Source organism: Rhinoraja longicauda, chromosome 1 (genome assembly GCF_053455715.1).
Source record: "Rhinoraja longicauda isolate Sanriku21f chromosome 1, sRhiLon1.1, whole genome shotgun sequence".
NCBI lineage: Eukaryota > Metazoa > Chordata > Chondrichthyes > Rajiformes > Arhynchobatidae > Rhinoraja > Rhinoraja longicauda.
The window spans coordinates 43,145,193-43,164,143 of record NC_135953.1 but is presented as its reverse complement, the minus strand read 5'-3'; the positions used below and the strand labels follow the sequence as shown (position 1 = coordinate 43,164,143).

Here is an 18,951-nt window from a genome sequence, read left to right as displayed (position 1 = left end):
CACACCACCACCCCCTCCCACACATACACAACCAAAAAAAATATATAAAAACCATCCCAACACCGACACACAACAAAAAAAGGGAAAAAAAAGACGGACAGACTGCTACGCCACGAAGACTACAAAGCAGCATTCCTTGCAGGAAGCAAAGCAAATGGCCTACAACAACTTGTTCATGTTTAGCTGGACATATGCACTGAGGCGTTTGGTGTCCCTTTCTCACTGCAGTTGCAAGTTCTAAACCTAACTCATTGCAACATTGCGAGAAATAGTCCTAGGTTTCCGCATTGTCTTCTATTCACATATGGACTGAAATTGTGCAATGCAAGGAGGAACGGAGTCACTTTCCTACATTGTGGGGAAGGGATAAGAAATTTGTATTAGATAAATGCCCTTAATTGCTCAAACTGTTCAAAATTGTAAATATAAAGCAGCAGAATAATTATTCCTGGTTTAAAAGAAATCTCTATCTGATAGGTCATTAATTGCAACACTTCACAATGATACCTTGTTGGTGGTAATGGGAGATCATGGAATGACGGAAACAGGAGATCATGGGGGTGACAGCGAAGGAGAAGTTGATGCAGCTTTGTTTATTTATAGTCCACTTCCCATGTTTGAGATAAAAACTGAAGTAAGTCCTGATTTGCAGAATGTTATCTTTATCTTGTTGTTGTATTACCGGAGATAGTCATAGAGGTGAACTGCATGGAAACAGGCCCTTTGACCCATTTGTCCATGCTGGCCAAGATGCCTCATATAAGCCAGTCCTATTTGGCTGCATTTGGCCCATATCCCTCGCAGCCTTTCCTATCCATGTACCTGTCCAAATATATTTTAAATGTTGTATTGAACCTGCCTCAACTACTTCCTCTGGCAGCTCTTACTGTATACTCACCACGCTCTGTAAAGAAAAATGTTGCCCTCACGTAACTGTTAAATCGACTTCAAGCCGATATATTCGAGTTCTCGATTTCCCTACATTGGTAAAAAAGACTGTGCATTTACCCTATCTATACCTCTCATGATTTTAGACATTGTTATAAGATCACCCCTCAGCCTCCTGTGCTGCAACGAATCAAGTCCTAGCCTACCCAACCTCTCCCTCTAACTCAGACCTTCATGTCCTGGCAACATTCTCATAAATCTTCTCTGCGCCCTTTCCAGCTTTATGACGTCTTTCCTATGGCAGGGTGACTGAAACTGAACACAATACTCCCAAGTGTGGCCTCACCAATGACTTGTATAATCATAACATAGCCTCCCAACTTCCATACTCATTTTCTTAACTGATGAAGGCCAATATACCAAAAGCTGCCTTCACCACCCTATTTACTTGCAATGTCACTGTAAATCTAATGAGTATTCAATGCACTCCTTTAATAGCAAGTTTGACCTTCTTTGGGTGAGGAGATCAAAACCACAGTTGTTGCCTATTAAAACCTTAAATAATTGTCGTAAGAGATCTTTACTCTTGTACTCAAACCAATGTAAAGTTTCCTTCTTCAGTATTTAACTCCTATGTTTTCTATCACAGTGCTCGAATTACCCCATAATTTTCTTTGCTAATTAAATATCCTTCCACTATATTTCTCTTTCTTCTGCATTTATTGCTATCAACCTCTCTGGAAGTCACTGCCACCACAACCTCTTTTCCTGTCATTTACGTTAAATCGCCCTAACAAGCATTTCCTGTCTAAATTTGAAAACCGAGAAATGTAAAATGATCTATCCATCTATCCACCCACCCATCCATTAAAACTCTCTGTGTGTTTGTGCGCAGCAGAACTTTGGTGCTTCGCACAGCAAAAACGGTACACCATAGTGCCACAATTTTTGCACCACCTTAGCATTATCCTGGGCATCATCTCTAACAACTCTCATTCAAATTGAAGCTACATTTTTAAAGCTACAGACATTTTAAAGTTTAAAAATTCACTTTCTAACCCATTTCCTGAAACTCCTCAGCATATGACGTCACAATGCTCCATGTTCAACTTCATTTGCTCCTCACTCGCCAAAACAAGATGGCCTCCGGCAGTGCCGCCGCCCGCCCGCGCTCAGTCGTTCCCTCGCCTCTCGCATGGCCTCAGTCGTTCCCTCGCCCCTCTCACCTCGCTTCTCGCCAGGCCTCAGTCGTTCCCTCTCACCTCTCACCTCGCCTCTTGCCCGGCTTCAGTCGTTCCCTCTCACCTCGCTTCTCGCCCGGCCTCGGCCCTTCGCCTCTCACCCGGCCTCAGTCGTTCCCTCGCCCGCCCCGGCAGAGACTTGCACGTCGGCTGTCAGCGCTGAATGCACGGGCACTGGTAAGTGCTTTTCGCAGCCAACGGAGGGGAGTGGGCGTGGCGGCCGAGTGGGTGGAGGTGGGAGGGAGGGATGTGGGGGTCAGGAGAGGGGGAGGGGGGGAATAGGCCTCAGTCACGACACCATCTCCCCTTCCCTGTTCCCCCTCTATGAGGAATGGGTCCACTTGGTCTAGTAGTAAATAAATATTCAATATTTTATGTGCAATATGCAATACACATCCATGTACTCTACAGTCTAAAGAAATGTCACCAATCTATATCCATACACCCCCAATCCATATTCTCCTGAAGGATCCCTACCCGAAACGTCACCTATTCATGTTCCGCAGAAATGCTGCCCAACCTGCTGAATTACTCCAGCACTTTGTGTCTTTTTACGAATCCCGTGCATCTTAATCTTCTAAATCAGGATACCATGGGGGATTTTATCAAATGCCTTATAACATTCTATGTAGCTAATATCCACTGCCCATCCATCTTAGTCGCCCCTCAAAAAACTCAATCAAAAGTAAGAAATGTCCAACTGCCTACAAACCCTGCTGACTGTATGTTATTAGCCTATTCTCTTACAAATGGGAGTAAATCCTATCCCGAAGAATCCTCTCCAAAACCTTCCCTACCATTGACATGAAGCTCACTGGCCTTTAATTCTCTAGATTATCTCTATAAAGGAACAACGTTAGTTACTCTCCAGCCCTCCGGGACCTCGCTTGTGTCTAGAGAAGATACAAAGATCTTTGTCTATGCCCCTGCAATCTCCTCTCTTGCCTCTCTTAGTAACCTGGGAAATATCCTCAGGCCCTGGGGATTTATCCATCTTCAAGAGCCCCAACACCACCTTGTTCTACGGTATATCTTAAACTACCCTTGCATATTCATATTCTCTACACTGATTGCACCTCCATTGCCTTCTGTTTTGTGAATACAAATGCAAAGTACTCATTTATACCTCGCCTCCATCCTCTGACTCCCCTCACATTTGATTTCATTTCTCAAATGACTTTTCTTACATGTGTTGTGATCTAACTTTTGCTCCTGTCAGTTTCGATCTTTATTCTCCTCATGAATGGAAAGAAATAACTTGAGCAAGAAAGTACATGTGTTTTGAGGAAAAGATCTGATAGTAAAGTTATGGAATGGTGTATATCTTTCCACAATCAAAGACAGATTATTTTTGTTTGAAAAAGTTTGTAGTCGTTCCATTAATTATTTATTTTAAACTTTCATTCGCCCGTATTTTCTGCATTTAGGATCCAGAGGTCGTGTCTCAGACAGATCTTGTACCAACCTTGGCTCTTCTACTTGGGATTCCTATTCCATACAGTAATATTGGCATGGTGATAGTGGACATGTTTACCTCTTTACCAAGGCTGGGTGATGATCAGAATCTTGAACATTCAAAAGCACTTCGCATCAATGCCATTCAGGTACAAGACTAAAAGATTTGTTGTGTTTTGTTTTCTGTCACATTGTCACCTCTACCCTAAGCTGCACACATTATAATTCTAAACCCTATTTTATTTGTAACAAGAAGCAAGTATGTTATTAAATTACTCATGGCAAACTATGGTTGCTAATGTGCAAAGAAACGTGAATATTAACAATGCCATGTCACTACTTTTTAGTAATGTAGTGTAATATGTTTATTTTAAAGGTGAACCGATTTTTGGAATCTTATTCTCAAGTAGCTAAGGATCTTCCCTTGGAAAAACTGAGTTACCTGAAGCAATTGTTTTCCACTGCAATGGCTGAATACAATGACCTGATTACAGACCACCATGTTTCTGGAACATTTACTCCAAACCAAAATCACCTTGCCAGGATGCAAAATCTGATAATCAAAATGCGGCGTTACATGAGGGAGACCAAGGAAATGTGTCAAGAATCATGGGCCCGATTCAACCCTGTGCACATGCTGTGTGGTATTATACTTCTAACAGCAACCTGCGTACATTGTTTTCTGGTATCTGAAAACGTGTCAACTTTTGAATCCTCACCCAGAGTTTTACTTTTCTATCCAATTATCTGGGGCCTGGCTGCAGCGTTAATAGTCAGTATCTGGATGCTGATATCTGGCATTATGGTGAAGTCTCTGACATTATGTTGTTGGGTTGCTGTTGGGTCACATTTGGGCTTCCATTGGAATTTTTGGAGATCTAAATACGTTAAGAATCAAGTTGCAACCAAATTATCCCAAAGCTCCATTGGTGCAATTCAAGAGAAGTGGAAAAGTTGGTGGAAGATCTTAATTCCTTTGGGACTTCCCTTATTACGGTGTGGAGCCATGTTTTCCAATAGTTTTGTAGTAAATGAAGGGCAAGTAGTATCTTTCCTTTTGAAGTCTATTGTGACTTTCACAGTCCTAAAACTAAAATGGGATGGAAAACTTAATAATCATGGTTTAAATATGACAGACATGCATAGGAACCCTAGTTTCATAACATATAAAAGAGAATCTCTTTACATAATTGGATTACTGGTTATCTTTCTGCTGTGCGTGCTTTGCTCTAATAACTTTTATAACTGTCGTGAAGAACTTGCAAATTGTGAACCCTCTTCCTTCCTCAGGCCTTTGTCAAGTTTAAGTAATAGGCAAGAAAGGAACCTCCATTACATTTTGTCAGTGTTGTCACTTGGATTCTTGGTCTATCTCGTACGAAAATGGTTCCTTCATTATGGAAACCTCAACAGCTCTCATTCGATTGTGTTTTTTGTACGTTTGGGTTTCCCAATTATCGCTTTTTGCTCATGCTGCTATTGGGCTGTAAATGCTGCCCCAGAAGAAACTTCTATTAAACTTCATGATCTGAAAGAGAAGATTGTGGTAGTTCTCCCAGGCATTGTCTTTGGCCTTGTAACAACCGGCTTCTTTATTGTGCTTTGGAATCCAATTACTGTATTTGTGAAAGAAAATAGACAGTCTGATGAAACTCTTGTCCCTTCCTGTAAAAGCTCTGCTGAAATGAAAGCTGATTCTCTACACGTAATCCCACTGATATACCGTAAAATACAACGATCGATGAAAATACATTTTAATGGTGATCAGGACGAATCTCGGACGGTGGCTGCTTATGGACTAGGGACTGTATACTCTGCTGCACTCCTTATTGTTATTGTTCTTTTAGCATTTTTGCTTATTCTGCTTCATAATGAGAGAATGTCACTGGCTTTCCTGCTACTGTTCTTGGAGGGATTTTCTCTCCTGGAAATACATGGTATGGCAAGAAATCTTTCATTGCAGACTGATTACACAGGTATGTACTTGGTCCGATTTCATTTATTGTGTAATAGCAATTTGCAGCTATTTTAAATAACAATTTATTGGTCCTTTATAATTTTGCTTTCAAACATTTTGTGTATTGAACTGTAGTTGATCAAAAGTGTGCAACCTATGTATTTTACATCTGTTGTCTTATTCAAATATGTCAAACATCAAAGATTCCATCTGGCTCAAGGAGGTCTCATAGTCCTAATGTGCAATATAAAGATTGTCAATATGATTTATTTTGAGGAGGATCTCTAATCCTTGAAGATGCGTAGAAGAGATTAATTAAGAAAACAGCAAGGACGAGATCTGGGTGTCCTAGTGCATCAGTCAATGAAAGGAAGCATGCAGGTACAGCAGGCAGTGAAGAAAGCCAATGGAATGTTGGCCTTCATAACAAGAGGAGTTGAGTATAGGAGCAAAGAGGTCCTTCTACAGTTGTACCGGGCCCTGGTGAGACCGCACCTGGAGTACTGTGTGCAGTTTTGGTCTCCAAATTTGAGGAAGGATATTCTTGCTATGGAGGGCGTGCAGCGTAGGTTCACTAGGTTAATTCCCGGAATGGCGGGACTGTCGTATGTTGAAAGGCTGGAGCGATTGGGCTTGTATACACTGGAATTTAGAAGGATGAGGGGGGATCTTATTGAAACATATAAGATAATTAGGGGATTGGACACATTAGAGGCAGGAAACATGTTCCCAATGTTGGGGGAGTCCAGAACAAGGGGCCACAGTTTAAGAATAAGGGGTAGGCCATTTAGAACGGAGATGAGGAAGAACTTTTTCAGTCAGAGAGAGGTGAAGGTGTGGAATTCTCTGCCTCAGAAGGCAGTGGAGGCCAGTTCGTTGGATGCTTTCAAGAGAGAGCTGGATAGAGCTCTTAAGGATAGCGGAGTGAGGGGATATGGGGAGAAGGCAGGAACGGGGTACTGATTGAGAGTGATCAGCCATGATCGCATTAAATGGCGGTGCTGGCTTGAAGGGCTGAATGGCCTACTCCTGCACCTATTGTCTATTGTCTATTGCCTTTTGACAGGAGACCTGATAGCATCTTAATATCGACAGTGCTTATTAGGTTGGGGAAATGCTTTCAGCAATCTGTAAATTGGTGTCCAAAAGCTTATCTGCAACAATCAAATGGGTGAGGAAATTATTATTTTGTGCAATTGCATGGTATTGGAAGCACTAGTTTAAGAACTGATAAAAAGGGCCTTTGACATGAAGTCATAACTCGGTTTCTCCACGGGTGCAGGCCAAACTGTTGAGCATTTACAGGAGTTTATATTTCTCCAGATACCCTCCAGCTGCAGAACTTTACTGTTGTATTCAACTTTTGGGTACGGGATAGCAAATAATGATAGTTTTCATTATTGATTGCACCTTAGTTTTTCTCTGATCGGCCATTGAAGCATAGGTATATTTATGCTTGGATAAGAATATTTAAGACCATAAAACAATTAAAACAGGTTGGAGTCGTTTGGCCCTCGAGCCTGGTTTGCCATTCAAGAAGATCATGGCTGATCCGACTATCCTCAAATACACTTTCATGCCCTCTCCCCAGAACACTTGCATCTGTTGCTGATTAAAACTTATCTATCTTGGTTTTAAATATATTCACGAATACAGCATCCACAGCTTTCCAGAAAAAGTCATGCCAAACACTGTCAACCGTTTGAGAGAATAAATTCTTCCTCTTCTTGGCCTTAAATGGGCACCTGCTTATTCTGAAACAATGCCCTCTGGTTTTGTTTTTCATTTTTTGAAGGGAACCATCAATAGACAATAGGTGCAGGAGTAGGCCATTTGGCCCTTCGAGCCAGCACCACCATTCAATGTGATCATGGCTGATCATTCTCAATCAGTACCCGGTTCCTGCCTTCTCCCCATACCCCCTGACTCTGCTATCCTTAAGAGCTCTATCTAGCTCTCTCTTGAATGCATTCAGAGAATTGGCCTCCACTGTCTTCTGAGGCAGAGAATTCCACAGATCTACAACTCTGACTGAAAAAGTTTTTCCTCATCTCCGTTCTAAATGGCCTACCCCTTAGTCGTAAACTGTGGCCCCTGGTTCTGGATTCCCCCAACATTGGGAACATGTTTTCTGCCTCTAACGTGTCCAACCCCTTAATAATCATATGTTTCGTTAATCCCTTCATCCCTTTTAATCCCTTCATCCAAGTCATTAATGTATATTGTAAATAGCTGCAGTTCCAGCACCGAGCCTTGCGGTACCCCACTAGTCACTGCCTGCCATTCTGAAAGAGACCCATTTATCCCCACTCTTTGTTTTCTGTCTGCCAACCAATTTTCTATCCAGGTCAGTACCCTACCCCCAATACCATGTGCTCTAATTTTGCCCACTAATCTCCTATGTGGGACCTTGTCGATGGCTTTCTGAAAGTCGAGGTACACCACATCCACCGGCTCTCCCCTGTCAATTTTCCTAGTCACATCCTCAAAAAATTCCAGAAGATTAGTCAAGCATGATTTCCCCTTCGTAAATCCATGCTGACTCGGAACGATCCTGTTACTGCTATCCAAATGCTCTGCAATTTCGTCTTTTATAATTGACTCCAGCATCTTCCCCACCACTGATGTCAGACTAACTGGTCTATAATTTTCCGTTTTCTATCTCCCTCCTTTCTTAAAAAGTGGGATAACATTAGCTACCCTCCAATCCACAGGAACTGATCCTGAATCTATAGAACATTGGAAAATGATCACCAATGCGTCCACAATTTCTAGAGGCACCTTAAGTACCCTGGTATGCAGACCATCAGGCCCATGGGATTTATCAGCCTTCAGTCCCATCAGTTTACCCAACACCATTTCCTGCCTAATGTGAATTTCCTTCAGTTCCTCCGACACCTTAGGATCTCTGGCCACTAGAACATCTGGGAGATTGTTTGTATCTTCCTTAGTGAAGACAGATCCAAAGTACTGGTTCAACTCGTCTGCCATTTCCTTGTTCCCCATAATAAATTCCCCTGCTTCTGTCTTCAAGGGACCCACATTTGCCTTGACTATTGTTTGCCATCATCCCAGCATTTACCCTATCAAGCCCCCCTGAGAATTTTTATGTCTCAATAAGATCACATCTCGTTCTTCTCAACTTCAGTGTGTACAGACCCTACCTTTCCTTATAAGACAATCCTTTTGCACCAGTCATCATCCAAGTGAATCTGTACTGGAACTGCCTCTTTTTCATTGAAATAATTAACGATAAATGCAAGTTTTGTTGTTGCTCTATTGGTAGGATACAACTCTGACTGCGCTATTTCTTTGGTTCCTCACAAGTAACTCTTTCAATTATGAAGTCGTCTCCTAAATCTTTAACAAATGATAGGAAATGCTGGAAGCGAATTGTATAATTATGTTATAGAATCATAAAGCATAGAAACTAGCCCTTTGGCCCACCATCCAGCATCAAATACCCTTTTGCACTCGACACATTTCACTTTAATCTCATCATATCGCAGCCAATTTCTTCCAGATACTCTGACTCATCTAAACAGCAGGGGCAATGTTCAGAGGCCAATTAATCTATCAACCAAAATATTTTTGGGTTATGGGGAGAAATCACAGCACCCAGTGGAAACGCACACAGTCACAGGTAGAATGTGCAGACTGAACACAGTCAGTCAATGACAAAGGTCAGGATTGAACCTGTGCTGGTGGAACTTTGAGGCTGCATCACTGTGGTGTTCCATTGATGTTTGAACAAGGAACATAAAACAAGATGTGGATATCCTGTTTCTTGAATGTTCTCAGCCTGATTAATTTTGGCAATCTCTTAACGTGTCTTTTGGAGTAGATGATTGTTAAATGTCTCATGTGTAATTACTACAATAAATGTGACCATATGGCTATTTGGAACAACTATAATTAAATATCATTTATATATTGGGCTTAATGAACCAAATACTCATGTAGTCGTACATTTCATGTTCTATTTAAACTTATTGTTACTCTGTGATTATGATACAAGACTGGTAATGTTGAGATTCCAGCTATGTTTCCACTGTTAAACTGTGAAATTGAATCAAATCAGTCTGGTCATTTGTGGGTTAACGTTGAAAAGTAAAGTGACAATTCAGGGTGCCAGATTCTTCATAAAATAGTAACTAATTTACTAATTAACGTTTTGGAAGAAATCTGTTGCTTTTATCAATTTCTAGATTTTACTTAAAGTTTTGTGCCTTAGGGTCCAAATGCCCTCAAAACAACAAGAGGTAATAAATGAAAAGTGCTAAACATTGGTCAATTGGTGGAAAGTTCCATGTAAAAGTTAGGTATTTCCTGACTGAGAGTTATTAAATAAACGTGTCTTGAGTGCCGAGAGCAAAGGACTGTTAACTGGTTAACTGGTGAATTTTCTTACTATAGAATGATCTTGAATTGATGCTGCCATAGATCCTAACAATAGATAGGTGACTTAATATGTATAATGATGTGATAATGGAAAGGTTTCATGCATGATACTATTAAATATAGTGAAAATACACATTTTATTTGTATACTTCAGACTTCTGTAAAAGTTTTAAAGTGGATATTTAAATTTGTTTTGGCAGGTGGTAGTGGTGATTTCAAATTAACTGTTGACTGATTTTCAAAGACAACATCACATTTTACACTGTTTTTTTTTTTCTATTTGAAGGCTATTTTACAGTCCCATGGTATGCCATTACAGCCTGGGTCTTTGCAGCGACACAGTTCTTTTATGCCACTGGGCATCAGCCAACATTCCCAACTATCCAGTGGAATGCAGCCTTTGTTGGGTTCTCTGAAGGGCATAGCACCAATATACTGCCAGCAATATTGGTTGGAATGAATACCTTTGCTTCTCATATTCTTTTTGCAGGTAATTATCTAACTGTTTTAGAAATTTCCATTATATACAATGGTAGCTGTTTTAAGCGAATATCTGTATAAAATATTGTGATGTGAAACGCGTGTTCCTGTCAAATATTTTGTTTTAGCAGAGTTCTGAATAATATCTACCATTACTAAGATTTGACAGTACATGTTTAGAATCACAAAGTCATACAGCATGGGAAAGCCCTACAGCCCAACTCATCCATGCTGACCAAGATGCCTACCTCCCATTGTCTGCATTTGGCCCATATCCCTCAAAATTGTTCAGATCCATGAACTTGTCCAAATGTCTTAAATGTTTAAATGTACCCCCCACTGCTACTTTCTCTGACAGCTTGTTTGATATACCCACCACATTCTGTCCCCTTGGCCCCTCTGGTCCCCTTTAAATCTTTTCCCCTTCCTCCTCAAACCTATGTCTTCTAGATTTAGACTTCCCTACCATGGGAAAAAAACTGATCATCCACGTTACATATGCCCTTCACAGTTTTATGAACCTCTCGAATACCCTTCAGACTCCAACATTTCTCAGAAAAAGAGTCCCAATCTATCTAGTCTCTCCTTGCAACTTGAGTGCTCCAGTCCATTTTGACTGGTAAAAGTTTAAAAAAATCATATACTGGTTATCTAAACGATAGATTTCAGTTTGAGATGCAGTATGCCCTGGTGTATGATTCACAGAAGGCTTATGTGCAGGTACAGCAAGTAATTAAGAAAGAAACGGTTATCGTTTATCAGGGGACTTGAATACAAAACTAATGAATATGTTGCTTGAATATATAGGATATCAGTGAGGCCATATATGGGATTACGTGTACAGTTTGGTCTCTTTTTCATGAAGAATCCTAATGTGTTAGAAGCAGCTCAGACTGGGCTCACGGTATTGGCTAATGTAGAAACAAGAAATTGCAGATGCTAGTTAATTTACAAAAGGACACAAATGCTGGAGTAACACAGCAGATCATGCAGCATCTCCAGAGACCATGGATAGGTGACGTTTCGGGTCAAGAAGAAGGGGCCAAATGCAAAATGTTACCTATCGAAGTTCTCTAGAGATGCTGCCAGACCTGCTGAGTTGCTTCATCACTTTGTGTTGAGAGTTAAGAGTGTTATATTGTCATATGTCCCAGACAGAACAATGAGATTCTTGCTTGCAGCAGCACAACAGAATATGTAAACATAGTACTCTGTAAAAAAAACATATTACCTGTAATGAATTGATCGGAAAGGTGTGACAGGGAAGGCGAGTTAATTGATTTATATAAGATATTGACAGATCTTGACTGGGTAGATGTGGAGATTATGTTCACTCTTGTGGAGAATCTAGAACAATGGGTCACTATTTGAGACAGTTGAGACCATTATTTTCTCTCTCTCTCTCCAAGGGCATGAGTCTTTAGGAATCTCTCAAAGGATGGTGGAAACAATGTATTTGAATGTTTTTAAGGCAGAGATAGATATATACTTGATAAACAACGAGGTGAAAAGTGTCATCCACTGATGAACCATAATCTTATTAAATGGCAGGTTAGACTTAAGGGGACAGGTGGCTTACTCCTAATTCATATGTATTGTATAGCAAAAAATAAGATCTTCTGTAATAATTATACAAATAAATGAGGCTATATGCTTATAATAGTTCATCTTCAGTGTTGAGAGAAATTAAATTACAGTAATTATTACATTCACATACTGAAAAGAGTCCTTATTTGAAGTGATGATTTAACTAAGGCAAAATTAATCTGTCTACTTTGAAAATACATTAACTTAACTTTTATGTGCCAGTATGTGTGAAAAATATGTGGCCTCGTACTGAACCTTAGCATAATGCTATTGTTTATCTTCTAATTCAAAACATAATAATTCAGACGTACAGGTATGTAGGTTAATTGGCTGGGTAAATGTAAAAATTGTCCCTAGTGGGTGTAGGATAGTGTTAATGTACGGGGATCACTGGGCGGCACGGACTTGGAGGGCCGAAAAGGCCTGTTTCCGGCTGTAGATATATGATGATGATGATATGATAATGTTTTTCGGTCCTAAATCCAATCTTTTATCCATGCTGCTGCTACCCATCTTGCTGTTAACACATTTTTGCTAACAAGCTTGTATCATATGCCTTAGGAACTTAAATGTAAAATTCAACTATGCTGCCTTCTACCAAGTTTGTCACCTCTCAAAATCTATGTCATGTTGGCCAAATATGATTTGCCCATAATAGGTGTGTGCAGCATGTATTAAGTCATCCAAGTTTTTCAAAATGGCCATTATTTGGATATTTAACTGAATGGCCTGTAATTGCCAGATTAATTATTTTCCTCTAATTTTTTATTTGCTCATTTGAACAGGTAAAACATTTGTATTTGGTAATGCAGCACCAATCTCCAATTAGCTTTGTCTTCTTTTGACGAGGGATTGGAAAAACAGTAACTTGGTTTCTTCCTCTTTGTTAATCCCTTCTGGACTGTGAGCCTTAAAGTATTGCGTGAAGAAACATTTTTTTCACATAGTTAAATCGTCTTCCAATGCTTCAGTCTACAATTGTATGAATGACAAGAGCACCATGCATCATCTGGCATCTACGCAAAGATATTCAACTCTGTTAACATCTCTGGGAATGGAAGATGAATTTGGTTGTGGGTGTAAGGAATGTGGCACTGGTTGATGCCATAAGAAGTGTCCAGTAGTACACTGATTGTTGAATGTGACTAATCACATTTCCTTGGATTAAATAGATTATGAAACATTTTTATGAGAAACAAAACTAGTACTAAAAGTTTATTAATAAGAAATTATCAACCTTGCAATAAAATGCATTGAAACTATTAACTGACTTTTCAGTTATATTCTTGAGGTAGTTGGATGTCCTTTGTTGCTGTTTTGGCCATTTGTCCGTGAAGTGAAAAACACAAAAAACAAGAGCACCAGAAAGGAGTCTGGAGATGAGGAGCTGGTGATGGAGATGAGGTTGCAAGAAAATCCTCGGATGTTTTCCACAGCCTTGCTGCAACTGGGAATGCGATACCTATTCGTCTATGGTTTGCAGGTATTTTATATTATCTATTCTGCACAAAAGTCACTTCATTGTAATTCTGCAACGCTGTTTTCTGGAAAAATGAAATTAGCCAACATATTGCATTGGATAAAGCTTCATATTGTATCAGACTGCGCACATGACACACTCTAAATATTGAATAATGTAGCAATAGAGTATAGTCAAAGTAGTTAATCATTCCTATATTGGTTTAGAGCTGGAAAATACTTGACTTGATCATTTCACAAAATCAATGCCTAGACCCATGTAATCGTTGCAGCATCTTGGATGTACTCTTAAGTGTGGTCTCACTATTGACTTGTACAGCTGCGTCATGATGCACCAACTTTTCTACTCAATACCCTTCCCACTGAAGGTAATTGTGCCAAACGTCGCTTTCACCACACTGTCCATCTGACTCCCCACTGTTAGGGAACCATGCACATGTAGTCCCAGATCCCTGTTCTGCACTACTCTCCATGATCTATTATTTTCTGTGGAGTGATCCCTGCCCTAGTTTGGCATACCAACGTGCAAAACATCACACTTTTCAGAGTTAAATTCCATTTGTCATTTCTTGGCCCACCTTCTCAACTGATCTAGAACTTGTTTTAAACTTAAATATCCTTCTTCACTCTCTACTATACCATTAATATTGGTGTCATTTGCAAATTTACTGACATCCAAATGGTTTATTGTCATCCAAATGTTTAATGTATGGAACAACAGCAGTGGCATACCACTGGTCACAGGGCTCCAATTAGATAAGCAAACCTCCACTAGTAACCTTTGATTCCTTCCTCCAAGCCAATTTAGTAACTCACCTTAGTTTACATGCAATTTAACCTTCTGGACATACCTACCATGTGGAACCTTGTCAGAGACTTTGCTAAAATCCATATAGGCAACACCCATTATCCTGTGATCTCAAAAAAAGCTATAAAATCCTTGCCATTCAATAGTTTTCCTACAATTTATGTAAGATTCACTGGCCTATTCCTATTGCACTTTTTGAACATGGGAACAACATTTGCTATCTTCCAGTCTTCTGATACCTCACTTGTGGCTAATGATGGTACAAAATTATTCATCAGAGCCTCCAGCAAAGTTCTCCTTTGCTTCCAATAACTCCCTGGGATGAATTTCATCGGGGCCCTGGCATTGTTTACCTTAATGAGAATCTATATCTTACTCTTCCACTTTCTTGACACACACGTGCTCTAAACTATCAGTGCACACCTCCCTAACTCTCCATCCATCTACCTGGTGAATTTTGATATAAAATATTCATTCGGGTCAACACCTGGCTGCTGCTCATGAAGATTTCCAATTTGGTTCCTGTGGGTCCTTAATCCTTCCCTAGCCAGCTTTTTGCTTCTAATGTATGTATAAACGATTCTGGAATTCTCCTTAATTCTCTTATAGACAATAGGTGCAGGAGGAGGCCATTCGGCCCTTCGAGCCAGCACCGCCATTCAATGTGATCATGGCTGATCATTCTCAATCAGTATCCTGTTCCTGCCTTCTCTCCATACCCCCTGACTCCGCTATCCTTAAGAGCTCTATTTAGCTCTCTCTTGAATGCATTCAGAGAATTGGCCTCCACTGCCTTCTGAGGCAGAGAATTCCACAGATTCACAACTCTGACTGAAAAGGTTTTTCCTCATCTCAGTTCTAAATAATAATAATATTAATAATAATAATAATAATAATAATAATAATAATAATAATATAATAATAATAATAATATTCATTTATTGTCATTGCAACGAGTACAACGAAATTAAAAAATAGCCAATCCTGACGGTGCGTACAAACATATATGCAATAAATGCAAAAACAAATAAATACATAAATACAATTAAATACAATTATATTAAGTACAAGATTTTTTAACGGTGTTGCCTAGTGCAAAGGTAGTGTTCAGTTCTCGTATGGCCCTGGGGTAAAAACTGTTCTTAAGTCTGTTTGTTCGGGATTTGATCGACCTGAAACGTCGACCAGAGGGCAGATGAACAAACAGACGGTGGCCGGGGTGGGATGGATCTTTTATTATTTTGCCTGCTCTACTGAGGCAGCGTAGGCTGAACAGGTGCTCCAGGGAGGGCAGTGAGCAGCCGATGATCTTCTGGGCCGTCGTGATGACCCTCTGAAGGGCCTTCCTGTCCTTTTCTGAGCAGCTGGCATACCATGTGGTTATACAGTATGCCAGCACACTCTCGATGGAGCAGCGATAGAAGGACAACATGAGCTTCTCCTGCAGGTTGGTTTTCCTGAGGATCCTCAGGAAGTGGAGTCTCTGCTGTGCCTTCTTTACTGTGGTGATGGTGTTGGTAGACCAGGTAAGATCCTCTGCGATGTGCGTACCCAGGAACCTGAAAGCTGGTACCCTTTCCACACAGACCCCATTGATGTAGAGTGGGTCGTAATCTACACTGGTTTTTCTAAAGTCAATTATAAGTTCCTTTGTTTTGGAGGAGTTCAGGACCAGATTGTTCACTGAACACCATGCTGCCAGCCTTTGGATTTCATCCCTATAGGCTGTCTCATCTCCTTCTGAGATGAGTCCAACCACAGTCGTGTCATCCGCGAACTTGATGATGGTGTTGGTGGGATGGGTGGGGGCGCAGTCGTGAGTGTAGAGGGAGTAAAGGATGGGGCTCAACACACAGCCCTGTGGTGAGCCGGTGCTCAGTGTAATGGTGGAGGAGAGGTGAGGGCCTATTTTGACGGTCTGGGGGCGGTTGGTCAGGAAGTCCTTGATCCATTGGCAGATGGTTTGGGAAAATCCAAGGTCGGAAAGTTTGGTGACCAGTCTGCTCGGGATGACCGTGTTAAAGGCAGAGCTGAAGTCGAGGAAGAGCATCCTCACATAGCTCCCCTGGTGTTCAAGGTGGGTCAGTGCAGTGTGAAGAGCAGTGTCGATGGCATCCCCTGTAGACCTATTTGCTCTGTAGGCAAACTGGTGTGGGTCGAAGGTGGGTGGGAGGCTGGCTTTGATGTGCTGCAGGACCAGTCTCTCGAAGCACTTTGTGATGACCGGTGTGAGTGCTACCGGACGGTAGTCGTTAAGACCGCTGATGACAGACTTTTTCGGCAGTGGGATGATTGTGGCGGACTTCAGGCAGGGAGGGATGGACTACCCCTTATTCTTAAACTGTGGCCCCTTGTTCTGGACTCCCCCAACATTGGAAACATGTTTCCTGCCTCTAACGTGTCCAACCCCTTAATAATCTTATACGTTTCGATAAGATCTCCTCTCATCCGTCTAAATTCCAGTGTATACAAGCCTAGTCGCTCCAGTCTTTCAACATGACAGTCCTGCCATTCCGGGAATTAACCTAGTAAACCTACGTTGCAAGCCCTCAATAGCAAGAATATCCTTCCTCAAATTTGGAGACCAAAACTACACACAGTACTCCAGGTGCGGTCTCACTAGGGCCCTGTACAACTGCAGAAGGACCTCTTTGCTCCTATACTCAACTCCTCTTGTTATGAAGGCCAACATTCCATTGGCTTTCTTCACTGCCTGCTGTACCTGCACCTTTCAGTGACTGATGCACTAGGACACCCAGATCTCGTTGTACGTCCCCTTTTCCTAACTTGACACCATTCAGATAATACTCTGCCTTCTTATTCTTACCACCAAAGTGGATAACCTCACACTTATCCACATTAAACTGCATCTGCCGTGCATCCGCCCACTCACACAACCTGTCCAAGTCACCCTCTTCACTGCTTTCTTAAGATCTATCATATCCTCTATAATTCTTTAAAACTTGCTGAACTAATGTAAATTATATTGGAAATAGAACAGGTTCATGAAGGAATACCAGCTTGGGTTTTGAAGTTGAACTGAATTATAATTAAATGTTTTGTATTTTCAATTCTTTCCTCAGATTTAATAAACTTTTCTTTTACTATCCAGCTTCTGGCTTCTGTGTGTGCAGCTGCCATATTAAGAAGACATTTAATGGTCTGGAAGATCTTTGCGCCAAAGTATGTTATGTTTCATTAGTAAGCTAATGCTACATAATGCATTAATGCTAGTAATGCTAGCTAACTAGCAGATAGGAAGCATTTATTTAAAAGAAGCATTGATTTTATTATGTTTGTATTTACTGCTTTATTGGGAACATGACGCAATGATGTCCTTTATAATGTGCTGCAAAGCAGTAAAGAAATTTAAATAGAGTAAAATAACAAGAACACGCCATCCAATTATTGAGAAATTCTGATGATTCGGCATTTTTCTCATCCAGTGATGATTTCAATGCTCCCTTTAATTCATCCATTTACTCTGCCCCCTTTAACCAGTTTTCCGTGGCCCCTTTAACCTCACCAGAGTCTAGTTTCTTGTGGTCCTTTTAATCTCACTGGGACAGCATGTCCCATGCTCCCATTAACCTCATCAGATTTGTTGAAAATTTTATACTAAAAGAATTTAAGACTCTGTTGGATTATTAATCGAAATACCATCCAATAGTCTGCAAAATTTACCGGCCTGGCACCACCATAGTTCCTAGCATGCTAGATTAAATGGAGTTTTTTTGTGACTCCATTGTAGATGGTAGAAGCTTCACATTACAATAAACTAATGACAATTTTGAATTGTTGAGTGAAAAGTGAATGAACACGTGCTTAGTATTTTATGCAAGCATGGACTAAAAAAAAATCACAGCTTGATCAACTCGTTTTGTTATCTATTCTAGAGTAAATTGTGAAATAGCACTTCAGATTACGTACATTTCGGAATTTGGGTCAATTGAGTTTGTGACTTTGGTCTGGAGAATTTGCTGAACCTGGCCTTTTATTTCGCATATATATACACTAGGCGTTGCTCGCAAGATCACATTTATTGCTCATCTCCAATTGCTATTGAGAATTTCATGAGTCAACTTCAGAACTATTGCTGACTGAATGTTAAAGGGATTTCTAAGAAGCATTAGGCAGATATTTCCAGGGAGTTTTAATCTAGCTAGGATGAAAACTCGGAATATATTTCCAAATTATGTTTTTGTATGAATTGGTGGAGAATTTGCAGTGGTGTTCTTGTATCCTGGAAATAATTGTTGCATGGAGAACATCCAGAATGTTCCTGGATTCTGGAGTATTAACTACAAGGAGAGGTTGAACAACCTTTGGGTTTTTTTCTGTAGCGCTGGAGGTTGAGGGGAGATGTATATAATATTATGAGAGGCATTGATAGGGTAGACAGTCAGAACCTTTTTCCCAAGATGGAAATGTCAAAGACATTTGACATAGCTTTAAGGTAAGAGGACCAAAGTTTAAAGCAGATGTGCTAGGCCAGTTATTTCTACATGAAGAGTGGTGGGTGCCTGAAACGCACTGCCAGGGGTGGTGGTGGAGATACGCATCTTAGATGAATTTATGAGGCTTTTAAATGGGCACATGGATATGGAGGGATATGGATCATGTGTTTATCTTGGCATAGACATTGCGGGCCAATG

General features: G+C 40.6%; 1 protein-coding gene across 4 annotated transcripts in view; it reads left to right on the top strand.

Annotated features, from left to right (window-relative positions):
* The window catches only part of pigo (phosphatidylinositol glycan anchor biosynthesis, class O), a 35,211-nt gene that overhangs the window by 14,142 nt on the left and 2,118 nt on the right, over positions 1-18,951 (top strand). Inside the window, exons 4-9 of one of the 4 annotated variants that reach the window (XM_078396305.1) lie at positions 478-634; positions 3,557-3,733; positions 3,961-5,560; positions 10,229-10,432; positions 13,347-13,492; positions 17,409-17,479. In XM_078396305.1, the coding sequence (XP_078252431.1) occupies positions 478-634; positions 3,557-3,733; positions 3,961-5,560; positions 10,229-10,432; positions 13,347-13,492; positions 17,409-17,479 (2,355 nt within the window). Of the gene's footprint in view, positions 1-477; positions 635-3,556; positions 3,734-3,960; positions 5,561-10,228; positions 10,433-13,287; positions 13,493-17,408; positions 17,480-18,951 lie in introns of those variants that run through there. The other 3 variants (XM_078396296.1, XM_078396316.1, XM_078396321.1) reach the window with 3 other exon arrangements.